Raw genomic sequence first — 22,374 nt, 5'->3', positions numbered from 1 at the left:
GTCAGTCTTTTCTAATTGAGAGACCCCTGGTGGCCAAAGTTACATATTGTGCGTTGACTTTTAAACTTAATTCATTTGTGTGGCATTATTTGATCAAGCTCGTGTAAATTTGTCCTCAACCATATAAGAGCACTTTATTCTGAAATATGTTTACAGTTAGCTAAAGAAGTATAGAAACCTTAAATAGGGGCAGGAAATGGTACTTCCATCAATATGAGGGAGGCGAGTTGACCTTTGGAGCGTCACCGGCCCACCTGAACCACAAGTCTGTGTGACGTTTCACTTTGTGATGGAGATTGTGTTGTGCAATTTTAAAGTATATGACTAAAGAAGGTTGAACTGCGTAAAGGCTATTTGTCATCGTTCCATCAGAACAGTGACTCACGCCTTACGAAGTTGACAGTGACCCACAAATATAGGTGTGCATTTTATCATAGTAAACTTGTATCAAAAATAACCGCGCGAAGACGTTTCAAAACCATCAGGAAGCAGCAGCTCTACCGTCTGTGACGTTCCATTATATATTAATGAGTACTGGAAATGACAATCCTTGGGTTTTTCTCTGTGAACTATAACCACTCTGCAGAGGTCAAGCTTAAATCTTTAGCGCCCCCCAGAGGGATGAAGCTGCAGCAGGACCTTTTCCAACAGCTGATGAGATTTTATAACCTTAAAGAGCTACGGAGTGAAAAGCAGTTTAGAAAAGTAAATCAGTCTAGAGCAGTAGTTTTTGTGATGTTTTTGGTGATACAGTCAGATATGTATTTGGGTTTTTCCATCATCAGTTTTTCAGACGTCCAATTGACACGCACAATACCCTTTATTGTCCACAAGAGGTCAGGGCAAAGAAACAGACAGGTACAATAGTGTATGAGAAGCTGAGTGTTGAAACCAAATGCTGAGATCAAATACATTTATAAAACAAATCAACGAAGGTAAAACTACACCTCAGTAAACAACCTGACTGAATGATTCGTCTATAAAATATTAAAATCAACACGTTCAATGTGATCAGACATCAGCATCTGATCCTCAGTATTGTTAAATTATGTATTGATCCATTAAAGTGTCTCTTTAAACCACATTACCTTACAAGCTTAATATATCATGCAGTGATATGCACATTTTGTGAAGCGGAAAAAAAATCATCATGGATCCCAATAACAACATTATGTTTTCTACTTTGTGTGATTATTACATTGTTGTCTTAACTTTACTTAATAGCCGAGATCAATCACACACTGTTTACATGTATTCTGATGTAAAAATGAACTTGATCCATTTTTTTCTATCAGACTGTTGCACACTTTGTAACATGCTGCTGGGTTCGTTTCTACTGACACTGAAAGAATAGACTGAATTATCTTTATATTTGACCTGATTGTGACTTTGACCTATATATATTCTTACTGTATATATTGTTGTTTTATGTCCGATTGTTGTTTTATGTACAGTGCACCAACCACACCATGGCAATTTCCTGTATGTGCAAATATACTTATACTGTATGGGTAAATAAAATAATTCTGATTCTGATACTGTTTCTGACCAACTGTGTGTCATCTGTAATCAATCATAAAGGAATCAATGAAAGATATGTATTTAATGCAGACTATCTATGAGAGAGTAGATTACAACATAGTTGCTATCAAGTCTCCAGCTGGGGATCCTGCTCCCTCTGTGGTCGCATGAACAATGTACAGTAGTTCAGTTCAGTGGCAACACAGATACTTAACCCAGCTTAAGAAGCCAACATTTTCATTGTCCCCAGTCAGTTTGTCACTTCCTGTGTCTGGAATTAACACACACACACACACACACACATACACACACACACACACACACACACACACACACACACACACACACACACACACACACACACACACACACACACACACACACACACACTTTGTGGTAATAATTCTCCCCGACAAAGAGCAAAGTTCAACATTTAGTGTCTTTATAAAACGATTTGCAAAATATAGCCAAGGCTCATTCATTTAAATATGCATAAATAGCAAGAAAATACTTTCCCATTTCAATTCAAATACTTTTTGAACGTCTTTATACACAAATCAGAGATCAACATTATATGAAAACAGGGGCCTGAAACCCTCATGACTTTCTGCAGCAGAAAAAACAACAAAAATCACAAGCATACTGTAAAGCTAAAGCGGCAGTTTGATTAGTCAGAAATATACATGAAAACATCGAAACCGAATCTTATTCAAGTCTGTGAAATATCAAAGTACACATCTTTGGATGGATGCCTCAGAGTCGTTTGTCCGTCATCCTTTTTTTTTCTTTTACATCATCAGCAATTAACACCGCAATGGCCAACGATTGTGTCTATGTACAATAGTGCAGACGAGGAGCTTGAATCAGAACAAGGCAGTGGGAGGAACATAACACATCATCTAACATCCTGATTTTATTTTTCAAGTCAGTTCTCTATGTTTTGGATTATTAAATATGCTGGAAACAATCGTACTTTCAGGACGTGTGCCAGACAATGCCCTGCAGTAATCTAATAGTTGTTTGTGTTTCTTTTTAATAACTGATGCCTTTTCAACACCTTAACCCAGCCATTCATAATAAACATCAGGGTGAGATGTTTGGATGAAAGATTTAATTTATTAGGATTGTATTTTATTTATTTTTGTCACTTCCCTTCTTCATTGAAGGATAGGGGAATGTTTCAGATATAAAAAAAAAAATTCTACCATAACTTATTTGGTTATTAAATCAAAAATGTTCCTTTCATTATCGTCATTAATTCAAATAACAATCAGACCTGCTCTGAATGTAGGAAACAGTTTCTTGCATATGAATTATTTTCAAAAATTAAGCCTGATTTTTTAACTAAACTTAATTTGTACAACCTTGTAGAGAAATAATGCAAATAACAGTACTCTGAAATGTTCTCCACAGTACCTCTTTGTAAAATGATGTGCAAACATCCACAGGGCTGAAACTATTATTTAACATGGCATCTTTGAAATTGTTTAATTAGAATGCGTTTTCAAATTTGAAAAACAAAAAAACACTGCCACATAAGCAGGCTTAGTTCACTGATCTCACTTTTCTTTTCTTTAAAAAAGGTGCTTTAGTTTCCTGGAGCTGAACAGACATGGAGATTAAAGAGATTTTCTTTCTTGTCTTTTGTCGTCTTCCGCAGACCAGAGCTCATTTGGCCGGCTCAGATAGGGGCGGAGCGCGCTCCAGTCTCATGGTCCAGGGGTCAGAGGTCGCAGCATAAAATGGTGAGCGGGTAAGCACTTCTTCTCCAGCCAGAGCGAAGGCGAACACTCCTCTCTGCCTCCCGTCTCCTGCCGTCTCCTCCTCTGCAGCGTGCTTCCCTTCTGCTCGCCGCTCCTCCCTGCTCTCCCTGCCCGAGCTCTTAATGCCCAGACCCCTACTGCCGAGACCGAGCATCTCCCCAAGTCCGTGACTCTTGACCGCCTGGTACGCAGGGCTCAACCCGTTCTCCTCAAAGCGGTTGGTGGCGGCGGAGGGGGGGCACAGGAAGTTGCTGCTGGGTGTGGCCCGCCAGGCGGCCGGCTTTCGCCCTCGCCGGGGGCGGGAGATTCGGCAGCTCTGCCTCTTGATGTGTCGATGTAGGTGGTCGGACCGCGTGAAACTTTTGTAGCAGTGCTCGCACTGGTAGGGACGGACCCCCGTGTGGATTCGCAGGTGGTTCTTCAGGTCGTAGTTGTGGACAAACTTGGAGTTGCAGTGGAGGCAGATGTAGGGGCGCTCGCCTGTGTGCTTCCTCATGTGGATCTTCAGCTTGTCTTGTCTGAGAAAAGATCAAAACCACACGGTTTCTTACAAATCTCATTGGTTTGAAAGGTTCACACTTAAATTACATTGCTGCTTTTTAGATCTGGTCCTGTACAAATTAATTTAAAAAGTCAATATTATATTTGAAGGAATTTGATCTTTAACATAGTTTCTCAACTGACAATATGCTGCTCTAGAAAAGTAGGGGGAAAATAGACGAAAGAAGAAGGAAGTAGCTGAGAGACATATCACTAATAAGAAACGTGTGGAGGGGGCTTTCCACTTTCAGCTCTTTGATATTCAGATGAGATGAGAGCAGATTAACCTCAGTCTAAAGAGCGTGGGGTACGTTTCCGTTGTTTGACATAACCTGCTGCTGCTTTCTCATCAAAACACAGGAAAACATTAATATCTCATACGATCTCTCTGTGACGTGAACAACTCGCTTCACATACCTGGTGAATCGTACTTCACAGATAGTGCACATGTATGGTTTCTCTCCTGTATGCGTCCTCATGTGTCGTGGCAGTTTCCCAGCTCCTTGGATGACCTTGTTGCAGATCGGACACTGCTGTGATGCCTTTGGCTTCATCTTCCTCTCCTCCTCGAGCTGCCAGGGAGGGAAGAGCGCCCCCAGGTGGGAAGCCGAGCTCAGGAAGCTCAGGTACGAGCGGAAGTCGGCCTCGGTTTTAATCTGACCGAGAGCGTGACCCTCTGAGGGCACCGACCCGGTGTTCACCGTGCCGCCTAGGCCCGAGCTGACAAACTCCTTCAGGAAGTCGCCGTGGAGCAGACTGGGCGGGACTTCCTCTTTCATCTCCTCCTTTATGATCTCTCTCTTCACGGCCAGGTCGAGGGGCCTGGAGGCCTCGCGCTGGGTGGAGTTGGAGAATGCATGGGGGAGCCGGATTGGCAGTGAGGCGCCTGCATGGGGGTGTTGATGGTGGCCGGGGTCCAGGAGCTGCTGAGGGAATGCTGGGAACTCTGCAGCCCACATGGAGGGGTAGAAGCCGGGGAAGAGAGGGGAGAAGCTGGTCCGCCGATCCAGTGTTGACATGCGAGGATACAGCCCTTCCTGGAGGAGGGACTCGATGGAGAAATCCTTCAGAGCCCGACTCTCCATACTCTCCTGAAACACAACAACGGCATCATCAACCATAAACTTGGAAAGAGTAGTTAAGTCCTTTTTTTTTTTAACGTGCTGTCCAGTGAACTTACCTGTTTCGCCCTCATGTTGTCTGGAGACTGCGACTGCGACGACTCTCTGTGCACGTCAAACTGCTGCTGGTACGTGGAGGTGCTCGGAGGCTGCGACTCCTCCATCCCCAGAGGCGTCTGCTCCCCTCGGCTCTCCGACGACTGCAGTGACCTCTCGCTGACGTTGTCCTCCTCTTCATCCTGCTCGTCCCTCCTCGACCCCATGTCCTCCTCTTCATCTTCTTCCTCTTCTTCCTCCTCCTCCTCCTCCTCCTCCCCATCCTCCTCTTCCTCCTCCTCCTCCTCCCTCCTCCCACCGCCGCCTTCTACGCCCCCACTGTCCATGATCTCCAGGCAAACGTTGATGATGCACGGGATCTCCAGCATCTGAGCCGCGTTCAGGATCTCTTTAACGTTGGACGCCGTCACGGTCAGAGTGGAGGTGTAGGCAAACTCCAGGATGGCCGCGAGGGAGTCCGGGGCCACAAAGTCAATTTCGTAAACGGCCGCCGTGTGATGGGGATCTCCACCATCAGTGGTGGCAACTGTGAAGAGCTTCTTGAAGTACTGGCTGCAGGCGGCCAGGACGGAGCGGTGGGTGCGGTACTCCTGGTCACCCACGATGAGGATTACATCGCAGAGCAGCCCTTCACGCCGCTGCTCATTGAGGCTGCAGAGGACGTCGCTGCTGTGATTGGGGAAGGGGATCCCTATCAGGTCCTCTTCTCTGTGATGAACCATCCTCCTCTCTTAGTCTTTGGTGATAGTCTGGATGGGAGGCAGAGACAATGAACCATTCAGTAACACTCAAATAAGAAAGCCAAACTGAAAGAAACACATCATTTTGTGGAACCAAAAGCTTTGCTTGGTTTGTTCCTCTGATTTTTGCATGAAATTGACTTAAGCATCTGTTTTTCTAAAAGATAAACTGCAGCAATGTTTCATAAACCCACAAGGTTGTTTTACAATAAAGAAGAGATTCTAGGAATTCTTTAGAGAATTGAAAACACTTCAAGGTCCGTCTGGATCAAAAAACGTGTAGTCTGGCTCACAATACATTTTCATTATACATTTCCTGAGATGTGAATCTATTTTTTAAATTAAAAATAATAAAGGCTGAAATTGTTGCCATGTCTTTGCTACTTTTGTACAACAAAATATGACAAAAAAAGAAGTAAGAAATAGCTGTTTGTATGAAGAAAATATACTTTTTTGTTAAGTGTTAAGTTTTAGTTAACGATCACCGGGGGCTTTTCTTCCAGTAAAACAGATGCTTAATTCTGTGACTTAAATGCAAAACGCCGTGTGTGAGACACACACTTCGGGGGGATGTTGAACGGTGATTCATTCCAACATGCCCTTTTTGCATGTTCAAGCAAATAATTAAACAGGTCACTCCCCTGTTTAACGTGGAGTGACAACAATAATAAGCAGCACACAAAGGATTTTTACCTTGCTGTATGCTGCATGGATTACCACGAGACTTAGTCAAAGTATGTGGAATGGGTCAGGGAAGAACTTGTTAGACTTTGGCAAGGATCTTGATCAGGGGGAGGATCCGGGATTTTGTTTTTCCACTTTCTTTAACATTGCGACATAGGGCTTTTGCAACATTTTACTTGATTTCTGTGAGAATAATTCTTGGATCCTGATTAAAAAAAAATCTGCCGTGTTTAGAAGACTGATATTTATGTGTATTTTGGTGCATAACCCAAATAAGAATCCACATCTAGTGAATTTGAATGTGGTTGTCCTTGGTGCGGGTCTAGTTTTAGAGAGGAGCGGATCTTAACACCATGAGTGGCAGCCCTGCTTTACTGAATTATACTGTAAGCATGATTGTTTGTGTGCCATCTGTGCAGAAAAGACAACAAGTGGTAAATACAGCATGTCTCCTTTCGAGCAAACATCACACCGGGTAATATTTAATCTTGAATGTGTTATCAGGATGTCTTGCAGGAAAGTGTTGAGAGCTATAGGGAAACCCATCATCTTGATAAGGCCGTGTTTGACTTGTGTAAAGGACTGTTTGACTTCTGCACGACGCAGCAAGAGATCCTGAGATAGTAACGTCCATCCCTCTTGTCTGCCTCTGAGCACAAAGCAAGCAGATACCTTCACGTCAGCTGCACAGAGAGTGATTGGGATGTGGTGAGAAACAAAGAAAGAGGTCAGATTCTAGATGCTGTATCCTGTCAGATTGCTTAGTGCGCAGCCTGGCCTCACGTCGTTTGACTCGACAGCAGATATTGAACAAATCTGCACCGAGTTCTTATAATCTCCATCCCACGGCTACTTGAGCGCCTACCTGTTGATTCACTCGGCTGTCGTTTACAGTCACAGTGTTAAAACTTCCTCTGGCACAGTGCTCATTCATTCACATCTATGAATAGAGCTTAAACTTAGCCGTTCACACTTGGTGGTCACTGGAGGCATGTGTAGAAATACTTTGAAGCGGCCCCACTCACCACAGCTGCATTGTTGACTGGCTCTAAATGGTCCAGGGCTGAAGCCGCACACTCACACACACACACTCACACACACACACACACACACACACACACACACACTCACACACAAACTAGTGTCTCACTGTCTTGCTTCTAGTGCTGCAGCATGCCAAAGAAGTAAAAAAAAAGAAAAAGAAAATCCCTTACTTCACCTGCAGGCATACAACTTGGGTACCAATCTTACATGTAGTTTATTCTTGTCGATCTTGTTGCTAGGTTACTGTTGCTATGTTCATGCCATTGATACTATGTGGACATAATTAAAATGTATATGGGGGGGGGGGGGTATAGGATATAGGCCCGCAGACCTGTGCCACTTCATTAAGCGGAAAACTGGGACAAAAGAGCGCCAAGAGAAAGCTGCAGTGGCCAAACTGATGAAATGATGTTTGTAAAATCTTAAAGAATGAATGAAAAGAGAAGAGATTATATCTCATCCTGCAGTGCAAATAAATCCCACAATGCATCATATCGAAACTCCTTCCACTGATTCCGCTCCGCACACAGCAGTATCCCTTTTTCTATTACATCTCACACCACATGTTACATCCCTAAAAGTATTAGCTTGGGTAAAAGGTGAGAGAATCTCCAGTGAAAGAGCAAAGGAGGGATCGTATGGCCCTGAAAGTTCCCTAACAGGTTGCACAAACACCAGCGGAGGGGCCCCTCCCAGTAACAGCCTGCCAAGGCAAACAATAGTGCAGAACTTGGAACAACACCGGGAGGATAAGAGGGAGAGGGAAAAAAAGGAGTCTGACTGGGAGGGCTCGGCGAACCCGGTGTCATTCGCTCGCCCTCGATCCATCCCACCCACTCCTCTAGAACTATGGGACACGTGCTGCTGTTGCTGTTTGTTCGCCTTGTGCCCCAGCGAGCACCACTCCCCTCCATTCCCACTGTTTGCCTGCCGCTGGCTCTTAGCGGCCAGCCCCTAATTACAATGTGGAGAGGATCTAAGGAGGATGTGCCACATAGACAGGGAGGGGAGGAGGGCACAGCTTTCCCACCACAAGGTCCTGGAGCGACATTTCATCAGCCAAACAGCCTTAACCCTTTACACACACACACACGCGCGCTCGCACACACCCCACCCACCCATCAGCAGCCAGGGTGGGGACGGCTTGGGAAAGGATTCTGATAATTACTGTTTGGGTCATTTGGCTCCAGAAAATCCTACTTTTCTGGCCGAGTCATGGAAGGACACATGTTTTTCTTAGTCCTAAATCTGACTCAATAAAAAGTTGTCAGTGATAGATCACTGTCAGTGATAGTTGACAGTGATAGAGTTTCATTCAGTTTGTAAAGGGTAAAAGTCACATTTTATTCCAATAATCAGCTGCAGCCATTATTTCAGTTTATCACGCAAGCAGCGCTGAATTCATCGGGAATTTCAGTTCGGTGTGTGACACTAGCTGAGAACTTCATTATTAAGCGGACATAATGACATAATGGACAGTGCTGCTTCTTCTTTCCGGGCCGCCTGTACCGGCCACGTCTCCTCTCATGCCTCACTTAGTCACCAACACTTTCAACTCAGCACTCCCACCCCAAGTCATGTGTCACCTCCATTCACTGTCGTCTTTCTCCAGAGAACTTCATCTGCTTTCTGGGCTCTGATCACCACCTCCACTGCCTCTGCCGCCACCTCCACCTCCTCCTAATCATTTTCCTCTTCCTCTTCCTCTTCCTCCTCCTCTTCCTCCTCCTCCTCCTCCTCTCGCTACCCCTGTTGCAGCTGTATCATCATTATGCCCAGAGCGGAGTGACCAACTTGTCCCCAGCCCTGACCGCTCAGGCCACAAATCAGCAGCTAATGTCCATCTCAACCCTTGTCACGGACAGACACTCATTTGGCCTCTAAGCTACGACACCCAAAGCCTAGTTTATCCCTGTCAGGCCATTGCATCCACCTGACCCACATGCTAAATCACCGGCAGCCAAAGTTTACCCCTGTCAGCGACTGCCCTTAGCCAACACCTGCTAAACAACTGTCACAGATGGACAATTGCAAGGCCAACAATCTACAGCATTGACAGACAAAATGAGGAGAGGACATTCATTTGACCTACTGTGTGAGGAAGTCCATTATCACCAGTAACACACGGCTGCACCTGTTTAGCGAGTGTCTGGAGCCTATAGGTAACATACAGGGAAGTTTTAAAATTATTATTTTAATTGCTGTCACTTAAAGCTGGAGTGCAGTGTATAATGCCAGTTACACAATGTCATGGGTTGTGTATTTATCTTTATAATAATGATGAAATGTCAGGGAGGAATTTTAGCATTTAACTGCACAATTTGCGCCTGAAAGTTGAATTTCACCAGAAACTTTTTTAAGTGAGTCCATTTTCACATTTATGTCACTTTTACACTTTAACAGAACAAATGGGGAGTTCAAAATGTTTTGCTACTGCACATTTGATTAATTTATACTACTTAATTTTTAAATATATTATATATGGGCTTGAAATTAAAATTATGAATATTTTCATGCAAAATCAGCCAGCGAGATAAACAAATTTAACCTCACTCTAAACATATTGTCATAATATTCCTACAAATTCACTGCTATATTTCCTTATTCCCTGCAATCATTTTTGGCATTAGGTCAAGTGTATTTTGTGCCTTTTAATTGATTCATTTATTACAAGTTGGATAGAATGAAATAATTTGAAGTAAGCATCTGAGATCTGGAGGCCGCTTTACCTCACTCTGCTCCTCAAAGAACTTCTGTCCATTAAGAAACACCTCTGGAGCCTTAAGGGGAGCCCACAGCTACACACCATTATCTCTCTCAGCCCAAAGTAAACACAAGTTTATCGTTGGCTGCATAATATCGCTGGACTGATGAAGAACATCACTTATAGTCTATTCACTGTGAAATAGACATTTCTACGTCTTTTTGGGGCCTGAATATAGACCCACAACTGAACAGAAGAAGTTGTATTCAGTATCACAAGTGAAGGTAATCTTTTTTTGGAAAGTTTAGATATTATTAAAGTTTACATTTGGTTAAAAAATATTATCTCCTTTCGCCGTATTTTTGGACACTCGGAAAAACCATCTTCAAGCTGAATGTATAAAATCCTACAAAAAGTAAAATGGGCTAAAGAAGAAAAGTTTCATCAAACAGTGGCAGGTGTAGGTTGAACGCTGACTGAAGCTAATGAGACAATAAGAGATGACAACTAAGTAAACCTGTGATCTAGCAGCTTGGAAACTAAAGCTGCTTTCAGACACGCGACGAGACATTTTACTGAACAGTGATCTATACTAAATCATTTGACACAATTTGACAATATATGATATGGCGCTTGAATATTTATATTTAAAGGAATCCCCTGTATTTTATTTCCCACAGACAGTTATTAATAAGTAATCTGTGCATCATTTCATGAAACAATGCAGCGAGTACACAGAAACGTTGACACCTGAATGACAAACAGCAGCTTGTAAACAGTCCTGATGGGATTAGCGGCCACTGCATTTTGTAACTAGATGAGCTAAGAGGTCTGCGAGCTCCACTTGGCTGTAAACAATAATTTGCAGCTCAGCCTTTTTAAAAATCCACAACATGTTTTTTTATTTTTGGCCCCACTCGCCAAACACCTCCCAACTTAATGAATTACCTGAGTGTTTATGTTGGATTCAAAGGGACAACGTCGTACATGGATGTGTAATATATAAAAAGTGACATGTGTAATTACTGCCGGCGACGAAACACATAGTTAAGTCCGAGAAAATGCTCGACACTTCAAAGACATGTTGTGATGCTTGTAAACACTCGATGCCATTTCCAGACTTTTTATGGCACAATATTTACACTACGGCCAAAATGATGACACGCGTCATTAAGTGACTTTATTGTCCTGTTTGCACCTTGTCAGGCCTTTATGATCTGGAGCAGGAGGCTGCAACATAACAAGTGTAATGCACATGTGCACACTGATGTAGAACACACGCGTGGAAGCTTGTTCACACTGCAACAATGGGATTATTACAGACGCACACACATATATATGCACAGACTTGCTCCAAAAGTCTGGCATCCACATACATGCACGTGTCTTATTGTTTCCCAGCATCCCACAGCTCCCAGCAGCCTTCACCTACCGTACCTTCACTTTCTCGATGTCCCTCACGTGTCTTGTTTTGTTTTATTTCCAGGCTCCGCGGCTCCTCGCTTGACCTCTCAGCATTGCCCTCTTTAATTGAAACACAGCTGTCTCTCTCTCTCTCCCTCTCTCTCTCTTCTTGCCAGACTGTCAGTCAGTCAGTCAGTCAGTCCATTCACAAGCTCCTCACACCGGCCACGGTTGCCCATTCATAAGAGTAATACAAAAAAGAAAAAAAAGATATATATATAAAAAGACCCAGGGAGGAATATCCAGAGGAGAGCGGCAGGAGCAGCGCGGCGGAGGAGAAGCGGAGAGAGTGTGGTTCTTGGGTCTGTCTGTGAAGCAGCGTGGCTGGTGTGTGGAGTTGCGAGTCAGCCTGTGTGTTGTGTGTGGCTCGTGTAGGACGAGCGAGGGAGTGAGAGGCAGGGAGGAAGGGAGGGAGGGCAGCAGCACTGCGCTGTGGAGATGTCGCACCACTAGTTTTTATAGCAGGGTGGGTAGCTGGAAGATAATAATACCCCATCCTCCTCCACAACACAAGTTTAAGCGCGCTGTGTAATAAGCCCATGGCGCAGACACCCTCTGATTTAGGTCAGACAAAATGAATTTTTAGTTGTGTTGGAGTGGATATTGGTATAAAGGGACCGGGGCAAAGGAACTCGAAGGGGTTGTTTGGGGAGACTGAGGGAGGGTAAAAAAGGAAAGGGAGAAAAAAGAAAGCGAGAGAAAAGTTGGAAAACTATTTTGTGCCCCTCTGTTGGTTAGACTCAAGCTGAGCTGAGGAGATGTACAGAGGCAGGAGCACAACAGCAGCGGGAAGGCATGCTAGTTTGAGTTTTATACCTTTTTCAAATGGAGTCATGATATTTTCTTAAATACTGTTACATCATACATAAATACCTAAATAATAAAACCTAACAATAGACCAATTCTCTGGACCTGATTCAGGCTCTCAGACAGGCGACAAAAGGTGCCCGGCCCCTGCTAATGCTTCCTCACAACACAAACTGAAAACACCCACCAACTTGAGAGGAAGTATTATTTAAAAGTCAACACCATCTGAGGTCTGAAATACCACAAGTGATTAATGCGCAGACTTGTTTTCATTTTTTGTCGAGAGTGGAGAAGCCAATGTCAGATTCCTGGTTTGAGTCAGAAAGGCTCCAAAAAACAGGGTAATGGTCGGCGAGCTCACGCCGCCACCTCAGTCTGTGGAGAGGAGGAGGAAGTCCATGCAGAAAAGTGCAAAAATAAGACCAGCTGCTGAAAAATGTACTGAGGTGAAACCAGGTTCAGGAGGAGTTCTGGGTTGTGGCGAGCAGAGAAACCATTTTTGCAAATGTGCATCGTATCAGCACTCAATGGCAGCAGGAATGGCATTCAAATCTGCTTCCTGTTTTGTGTCAAAACGTGTGTGTGTCTGTGTGTTCATGACAAGGTGAGATACCGAAAAAAGAGAAAACTGAAAAGAAAGAGGGATAAAAAAAAAAGAGGTTTATGTTTTGTGTTAGTACGCATAATCACAGGATCTGAAAGAGCCAACGGGCTTTTCCTGTATGACATCATCAAACCACGCCTTTTGTTGTACTTGGAGCAGAAACATTTTCTATATTTAAATAATTGTGATCATAGAATTCGAATGTTAGAAATATAATTAAGAAAATTCTTCTAAACCAATATCCCAAGAAATAACAGAGTGGGGTTGTACCTTGTCAAGTTCAGCGGTAGAGCTTTTGAGTAACACAATGTTTTTTAAATCAGAGCACCAGTTGGGTTTCATGGCGAGTTGGGGGTCAAACCAGTGTTTCAACAGGGACCGCTGTTTATTAACATTAAAATCCGAAAAAGGGATTCTCAAAGACGATATAATCAAAAGTTGTGGCGGCTAAGATAAAAAACTTAAGTTGAACAATCCAAACTAAGCCGTCTTTCATTCATAAAGGTAGAATATGCACTGAGCCATTGTTTTCTTTGTGGTTTCTGGACCTTCAAATCTACAAAAAAATTACTAACCATCCATAAAACACGAGCGACAGTCCTACTGTGAAAGCAGTTGAATTATGTTGAGTTAACCTCCGCAAACAAGTCGACATCAGACTGCTACATCAGACTGCTATGCCCACTTCCCCCTGGGGGGAAAACACGGACCAAAGCAAACCGCAGCCCATGCCCTGGTGGTTTACACTGTTTTGTACAGGGTGAGAGCTGAGGCCAGCTCACATTGGCATCAAGTATATATAAACAGGGTTAGCCACTAACTGCTCACAGGCCCGGCCAGACAGCCAGAAAAACAACAGTTGCCATCCTGTAAGCTGGGCTATCGTTTCTAAACACGTCACGGCCGTCACAGCAGCACACTACCGGTGCCACCTGAGAGGACGACTTGGAAACTAAAGCTGCTTTCAGACACGCGACGAGACATTTTACTGAAATTGTCCTGAGGGGCTGACCAACCAAACATTTTTGGTTGGTCAGCTGCGCCGGACATTTTCTGGAACTTTTCCCAGCAGCCCCATTGTGAAATTTCTGAGTGAGCCTATGTGAAAAAACTGCTGCAAAACGTCCTGGAAAATTCCCAGTGAGTGAGTGGATATAAAATCTCCTGACTCCTGCTGTGTTCATATGTGTGAAAGGCAATTCTGGAAAATGTCCACACCAATTTTTCTAAACATTTTCCCGAGTTCATGTCTGAAAGCGGCTTATGTAAAACTACAGGCTGTTATACTGTCCGATTTTGTATTTAATCACAGTGTAGCATGAGTGAAAGGCACATTTATATTGAGATAATACTTAAAATATTTCTTACATCATAACAACAAGCATGAAATCCATTTTTTATTAATCTCACTGTCACATGCATCCTTCTCGAGCGTTTGGCTCCACCGAGATGTGGTCAGTCCTGTCGCTGAGCCCGAGTGCTAACAGTAACAGGAGTCAAGGATTCAAAGTGGCTGAGTCAGCGTCATGTGTTTAGTCTGTTCAGTCTGTCTGGCTGTCTGTCTGGCATGTCAACGTACCTGTTTACCGTCACCTGCTGCGCCCAGCAAGATACACACACCAAGACACCAGATTGGCACTTTGGAGTGGGGGTGGGGTGTGAAGCATCATTACATAAAGTTGATATCGCAGAGACTTGGATGCTGCACCGAACTTGGCTCAGTGAACAGTATCACAAACACACTGAGGGAACTTCTAGCCGGACAAATACCCTGAACCTGACAGGGTCGTCCTTGTTGTGAATTCACTTATTTGAACCTTTTAGCTGTGAATGCTGAATGCTTCATATGATAGAAAACCTTTATTAACACGTCTTTCTCCCATTTCTGCAGCTCCATTGTGTGATCCAACACTGCTCGATTGGCAGACACACCAACCACACATCCACTGTTGGAATACACCACTTTCACACACACACACAGACACACACACACACACACACACACACACGTTCCAATCTCTGCACAGTGTTACCACTTCCAAAACATCAGAACTCTCCATTCACTTATCTACGGACCTGCAGAGTTGAATCAGTTGGAGAATTACTTGGTTCTTGTAAGTCGCACATTCCCCCCCGTAAAACATAGGTGGTAGGCGAGTGTGCAGTAATTTCATCAGCCTTCACTCAACAAGCAATATGTCCCAAATGCTGTTTGCAGCAGCAGATCTAAAAGAATAATTTGGGCCAGAACATAGGTTTACACTGGTTCAACAAACACAAAGTGGTGCAGCGTTCAGCCGAGGGTCACGTTACCGTTGAAAAGAACTACTTTGTAATAAGTGTTGTTCAATCATGTCAGAATGCAAACAAGTTGATAGTCGTTCCAAAGCGGCCAATAACTGAGACAGTCCTCCACAGAAAATCAACAGCCTTTTTAATATTTCGAAGGCAAGTGACCCAATTTAGCATCTGCTTACGTTTAACTGACATTGTTATATAGTTGTTTTAAAGCATGCTTGTTTTAAGTGTAAAACTGCATATGTCTGTAAACGAGCTTGGTCGGGTTCCAAACTAAAACAGAATTCCTGTTGGGTTCGGGACGGGCTTGATTCGTGAAAGTAGATTGAGACCCGAGCTGCTCTCTATTGGCCTCTATTTTGGCCTCCTCTGATTGGTTGGTAGACTCAAACTTCAGAGGAGAAGGATTTTGCTCTACTAAAAGGCTGTGTATTGATTTGGGTTATTTGACAGCAGCTCATCACATTGAGATATTCTTCTTCAAATCAAACATTAGAAACAATTTACATAGCATCATATAGCTTTAAATTCCAGGTTGCAGCAAAAAGCAAACCACAAGAAACAGGCAAATCCAATCAGCCTGACTTGTGCCCTTTACCCTGGTGTCTCGGAGGCCAGGTGTGGCCTGGCGTGGGGGAAAGGCAGGAAAGGGAGGCAGTCATCCCCCCAGCGTCCAAAGATAGTGCATCACATCGCAGCAGCCTCCCCGGTCTACACCCCCCTACCTCCAGAAGGTCAAGGCTGGAGACACATGCACAGACGCAATGCTGCCTTAAACTCAAAGGGAGGCAGGCCTGTGTGAAAACCGCACTGTATCTGTGCCTTGCTCAATCACAGACACACACCCATCTGTCGGTGCACTGAGGTCTTTAGAGCTCACCTTGGAGCATGCCGTTTGGGTGAGTGAGGTGGGGGGTGTTCACTCACTGCTGACCTTTCTGTTTGTGCTTTAACTTTCTCCTGTTTGGTCTTCTTCGCCGACATCCTCCTAATCGCTATTGGATTCTTTGCCAAAAGGGAGGCTAAGTACACAAGCTGCATATTTAGAACTGGGAGTGCTGGGAGAGACAGTTACAGTGTTTCACAGGTGGCCATAATGCTTTGTGTAAAGTGTGTGTGTTAGTGTGTGTGCGTGTGTCTGTGAGAAGACAACTTGAATGTCTGTGGTGGTGTTTACTGAAGACAAATATCATTACTCTTCATGTCTGCGGCGCTGGCATGCACTTTTGTTTTCATGTCCTTGATAGAATGTGGAAATTTATTCTGTACCAGAAAATGCAACAAAGTGAACAAGGAGTCGACCCCCCGACCTCCACCGCCATGTTTGTACATCAGAATGCATTCTGCTACTATGTTGTGCTCATTTGATTCGCTTTGTCTGAATATTTGTGTGTGTGTGTGTGTGTTGGCAGGGTCGCGGGGTGAATGAGGACAACGCCGTATGGTGATAACGAGGAGGAGGCCAGCCTTGGTGGGACAGCCTCTGTCTGCCCTCAGGTAGTGTGTGTGTGTATGCATGTTTGTGTGTGTGTGTGTCAGCAGGAGAGCCCTCGGGCACTCTGGAACCTCCTAATTAAAACCAGTCAGGCTGCAGGGCAAGGGAGACAGATGCCTGTCATGGCACATGTAACACACACACACGTACACACGTGTGCACGAGGTGGCAGACCGCATTGAACCACATGTACACTCACACATGCACCAGTGTGATGCGTAGGTCAGCTATTTTTGGACAATCACTTCCCACCCACTCAGGTATCACACAGGTAAGTAATCTGTACGTGACCCAAATGATAAACAGAAAGCGGTGAAATCAACACAGCAGGATCACGACTCGTGGCGGCTTATATATTAAGACAAAGAAAATGTTAACATATATGAATGTTAAAATTGTTACCTGAAACTTACATGATGGAATCCATCACCTATTTTTGAAAGGCTAAAACAAATGCGGCCATTTGGTTCATAATCCATCAGTGAACTCTCATTAGTTGTATTTGCACCTGGAAATCTGCTGGATCGTGTCCACCTTCTCTCACCGACACACACCGAGCGTGCCTCACACTCTCCCTCACATGCAGTCGTGACCCATTCTTGCTTCCAGATTGACACATCTCTCTTTCCCCCCAGCACAGAATGAGACATAATTGTGCTGAATATCTGTAGCCTGCAGACTCTGTCACCTTCTCTCTCTCCGTTCCCCCATGTACGGCCCAGAGCTGCAGGCAACCACATATAGTACTTAGCAGGCTAACTGCTGTTTGTCTGGGGTGGGTGGGTGGATCAAGGCATGCTTCTCTCCTTTCTCTCCCAGTGATTAGATAGCATAAGCAGGCCAGCTAGCCTAACCCACACACTCATGTCTCTAAAACTGCCATCCAGCCCTGCGTTTTTCTCTCACTGCCTCTCACACACAGGTGGGTGGACCCACTTATTCAACCCAGATCTTTCTTTTAGACATTATGAAATCGTGCTCTCTTTTTTTTTCTCCCTTTCTTCTTTTTTTTTTTTTTCACCTAACTCTCCGATGCTGACTGACATTCGTCTCTGTACGTTCCCCGCAACGTCTCTGCAGCTCGGTTCTATAGAACAAGAGATTACATTTTCAAATTGGCTGGATGATATCCCCCCCCCCCCTTTGTCGAGCTGGCAGGCATGTCTCTTTGCACTTGTCACTGTATAGGCTGAGGCGAGGTGGGTTGCCAGTGGTTACAGGGGCCTATTTTCTATTATCGAGGTAACATTCAGGAAACACCCACAATTTGTATGTAAAATGCTTCATTGCACAACCGCATTACAAATTGTGGCTGCCACTGACATTTCAAATGTTGAAGTGTGTGACAAAAAAAAATCTCTGGTTACTGCCACTCTGCTGGGAACAGAAGAAACCATACAAGCACACAAAGCCAGATGTATTTTCAGTATCATAAGCAATTTATAAAAGAAGTTAAAAGTTTAAAATGATGACATAACTAAAAACTAATGTAATTTACTGATGAAAATAACACTATTTATACATTAATTTGGAGCAAATGAAGAAAACAAATGTCTAATATTACAGGATGTTTGCTGTAGTTTCTCGTAATTGTGAGCAAAGGTGGCGTCATGTGCTTCGAGGTGCAGGGTTAATCTACGTGAGTGTTATCAGGCAGAAACTTAAAAGTGATAAAAAAAAATAGAAGAAAGCAGCATGTACGGAGGGGTTTAAGAATGGTGGGAATGGAGAATCGACCTGCGGTATCGCTGGTGCCTGCCTCCCCGGCTGCTTTGTCGTTCGAGCCAGGTGCCGCGTTTCGTGAGGAGCACAAAAGTACACAAATCCCACAGAAGGAGCTTTTTTGGCAGGGCCCGGGCCTCCCACCCACGGCAGCCTCTTCAAGCCTCCTCCCATCCTCTATTCATCTGTGAGGGGCGGCTTACTCACCCAGGCCGACTCCACACAACAAAATCTGGACCTCCATCCTACGGAGGGGGGCGGACGTGCACGCACGCACTCGCAAGCGGCTACTCAGCCATGATAGACATATACAACCACAAGCGCATTCATCTGAGCATGAGGGGTTGTTCTGAGGGTGCACACGTAATAAGCCATGCAGTTGACACGTTGTCGCACAGGTTTGATTCGGTTTGAGCGTGGTTTGGAAACACTGATTCCACAGCTGTGATAAACTGGGTCGCAGGAGGTCAAAGTCAGATTGTGTATCCCTCATGTAAAGGCTGTCACATGGACATGCCCACACGCTGTCAGTTGGGAAGAAGGCGTGTGGACTCATTCGCTCGGTCAGTCTCATCTTGAAAACATCATTTCTGCAATAATGAGGCCGCACCCTCACCCACTTGACAGATTCAAGCCGCTCGCTCCTTCCGTCAAGTGCGTTCACGCTCTCCCATACGTCCACGCACTCACTAAACACACAATGCGGGCTTATCATATATAGTATACTATGGGTGAGAGAGTTCGAACATGAAGAGATCTGCCTCGGGTAATGTTTGTTAAGCAAGCTGACGTAAAAGGGGCCCGGTAACAAAAGGCCTGAGTGGATCAGGTTAAATTCAGATAATCCTGGAGACAGAGAGACTCAGAAAGACAGCTTCTCTCTCTCTCTCTCTCTCTCTCTCTCTCTCTCTCTCTCTCTCTCTCTCTCTCTCTCTCTCCTGTCTAGAGTAGGTGTGGTGTCTACTTGACTTTTTATCCCCATGTAACCCCTCTGTGACAGGAAGAGAGTTCTGTAGGCCTGCTTGTTTTTTTTTGTCAAGTGATAAAGGCCGATAACAGATTCAGACTAGGATACAAGGGTTATTGCAACAGAATATAGGCTCACAGAAAAAAAATTGTGATTCTGAGTATAAAGTAGTAATTTTATGAGAAAAACGTGCGAGATAAAGTCTTAGTTTTTGGCTAGGTTACAAGGAGGAAATCAGAAGAACTGCTTATCTCCTGTGTTAAAATGAGGGATGTGGACCATTTTGTTAAGTTATCCTTTACTGTAAGTTTCACAAAATACTACATAGTGTGGCTCATCAAAATGATCATAAGTATCGGGACTTGAAAAGAGCTAACCACGCTACTGTGGTTGTGATCGCCGGTGAGGTTGCTGTTGGTTACATCTGCATGAAATTCAAATGCAATAGTTTCTCAAAGAGTTTGATTGTTTCAAGATTTTGGATCCAGAAGGAGTGGAACTGTGGCAACCGCTGGTTCTCCTCTCTGCTAATTTCCCCCCCAAAAAATTCTCTGTATTCTCGCAATATTAAGGCTTTGTTCTCACCATTCTCAAAATCTTCATGAAAGTCATTATTTTCTTCAAAGAGTTTTCATTCTGATTTGTTTCTTGCTATTGTCTCACACGCATACATTGTATTATTTATTATTTGAAGTACAATTTGAGGAGGTTATGTTTTCTTTTCTTTTATCCCTGTGTCTGATAACAGAGACAAAGTTTTTGCCAGCATGAAAAAGCAATTTATGATTTATGACCCTCTAATAATATTCTTAAAGTTTGACATTACTGTGTGTGTGTGTGTGTGTGTGTGTGTTTGTGTGTGTGTGTGTGTGTGTCTGTGTGTGTGTGTGCGTGTGTGTCTTTGTGTGTAGCGAGGGTCATAGACAGGAAGAATGAAAACATTCTGAATGTCACACTTCTGCCCCCACATCTGTTGCACAGAGAAACTAAATCCGTGGTTACTTTCAAAGTTAATTGTTAGTGTGCAAGATCGCTAACTGATTAAACAGAATCCTGGAGGACAGATGTCATCCCATGTGTCTTATTAGCACCATGTTATTTACAGAGCCGACATGCTCTAAGACTCTAATAGATTTAATCTTATAACCCCTGGGGTGGCTTCTTGACGGCAGATAGTTGAGACTAATGAGGAAAAACATCATATAGAATATATAAATCATACTCGATGATACCTACGCGGCTGCCAGAGTAACAAGCGAGATTAAAATTGATGTGATACTTTCAGTCTGTTCCAGCCTTGTCATGCTTTCACTTGCTTCCTCCTCAGTCTCGGATTCTACAGAGTGAGAAGGACAAGGCTTCCGCCACATGCACATCTGCAGCAAGATGCGCACAGGAAGGTTTCCGGAGAGCACTGGACATCCCTTTATGGAGAGTTTGATATATGGATCCACAGAAACCCTGATTCTACAAGAGGTCAGCGACCCTCAAGTCTGATTCTGGAGCTCACTGGGTCGCAGACAACTCTTGCACGCTTTGAAATTTTGCCACAACACACAGAAAATATGAACCTCGCATTATGACTTTTTAAGGATATGGGAAATAGTCGCACAACGAAGAAAAAACTGAAAAGAAATGACAGAGGAAGAAAAGGCTGGGAGATGTTACTGACCTTTGAATAAGTTTTGAGTTGAGTTGCTCTCACGCCCTCAGTCCCTGTCAGGGAAGTCGAACGCTGTCTCGGCACGGGGCAGACATGTGAAAGTGAGAGCAGGCGAGATAGAGTCAAATTTGCTCTGAAGGTGTGTCAGTGATTTGGGGGAGTGAAAAGGTACCGTTCCATGAAACGGTTATCTAAGAAACACAACAAAACAAAAACTGCTACACCCACCAGCCTCAGCCAACACCCCTCCCTCTCTCTAAACCAAAAGTATTTGGCAGCGTTCCCTACAAGTCCACCTGTGCTTAGGGGAGGGGAGTGACACACACACACACACATTCATGGGCCAAGCCTAAAAAACTGCGTGCAAGCTAGGACTGGGTTGTGGTTGGGTAGGGACTTAGCTTTAGGTGCCGAGGGCTGGAGGGCAGAGGGGATGGAGGCCTGGAGGTGTGGAGGCAAAGACAAGTTGGTGCAAAATGAGGGGCGAGGGGTGCAAAGCTGCAGCACTGAGTTTGATGTGCACCCGGACGACTGGGCTGAGATTTCAAACAGAGAAGAGTGTGCAAAGAAAAAAGCAGGGCTGATCCAGTGGGTGGGTGTTTGCCTGTGCCAAACAGGAGCTAGAGGGGTTCATATCAGGTGTCGAACAAAAGACATATCAGGGGAGAAATGAAAGGATGAAGAAAGGTGGTGTGATAGAGACTCGGTGACAGTATCTGAGTGTATCGGGGCGTGTGCTCCAGTGTACCAGCCTGTACCTAGCAAGACGCAAAAACCATTGTAGTGCTCTGAAGGCAATAATGCAGTGTAATGGCAATATAATAGGAAGGTGTAATGAGTGATGTGAATGCTGCTGGAGGGGGCATATTGGGTGATACAGGATCAGTATTGTTGGCTAAAAGGATTAATAAATGAGCTCCACACATTTAGACCAATACTTTTAAATTGGTCTATTCTCTGGAATTTTTTTCAATATATTGAACTATTATGTGAAAGCAGTGTGACAACATAATGGGGGTGAAACTGACAGAGAATTGTCTCTTGAACCTGGACCTCCCCTCAGCTTCACAGAGCTTGATAGCGAGTGTCCCCGTTTGACCCGCAGCTTTACTGATTTGAGTCACTGTCTGGCTTTTAACTCGCTGTATCACTCCACTGGAGACATAGTTGTAGCTAGAGA

The 22,374-nt window shown here is 44.2% G+C and overlaps 1 protein-coding gene across 2 annotated transcripts; it reads right to left on the bottom strand.

Annotated features, from left to right (window-relative positions):
• Window positions 1–1,942: 1,942 nt before the first annotated feature.
• On the bottom strand, window positions 1,943–21,435 carry LOC128424819 (zinc finger and BTB domain-containing protein 7C). 2 transcript variants are annotated; one of them, XM_053411225.1, is made up of 4 exons: window positions 21,204–21,435; window positions 5,005–5,751; window positions 4,242–4,915; window positions 1,943–3,802 (listed from the first exon to the last, which is right to left on the bottom strand). In XM_053411225.1, the coding sequence occupies exons 2-4, from the start codon at window positions 5,722–5,724 to the stop codon at window positions 3,190–3,192; spliced, it is 2,007 nt and encodes a 668-aa protein (XP_053267200.1). In that variant the 5' UTR covers window positions 5,725–5,751; window positions 21,204–21,435; the 3' UTR covers window positions 1,943–3,189. The 2 variants fall into 2 exon arrangements, with proteins under 2 accessions (XP_053267200.1, XP_053267201.1); XM_053411226.1 differs by lacking the exon at window positions 21,204–21,435 and adding an exon at window positions 11,612–12,010.
• Between the last annotated feature and the right edge of the window lie 939 nt (window positions 21,436–22,374).

Source organism: Pleuronectes platessa, chromosome 19, assembly GCF_947347685.1.
Source record: "Pleuronectes platessa chromosome 19, fPlePla1.1, whole genome shotgun sequence".
NCBI lineage: Eukaryota > Metazoa > Chordata > Actinopteri > Pleuronectiformes > Pleuronectidae > Pleuronectes > Pleuronectes platessa.
Note: the sequence above shows the minus strand (reverse complement) of the source record. Positions and strands in the feature narration are given on the sequence as shown.

Bases quoted from the DNA above. Each gene is read 5' to 3' on its own strand.
- LOC128424819 (XM_053411225.1), bottom strand. From the start codon at position 5,724: ATGGTTCATCACAGAGAAGAGGACCTGATAGGGATCCCCTTCCCCAAT. The intron at 4,916-5,004 runs GTAAGTTCACTG...GTTGTGTTTCAG, and splicing joins ACAACATGAGGGCGAAACAG to GAGAGTATGGAGAGTCGGGC. The intron at 3,803-4,241 runs GTATGTGAAGCG...ATCTTTTCTCAG, and splicing joins TGTGAAGTACGATTCACCAG to ACAAGACAAGCTGAAGATCC.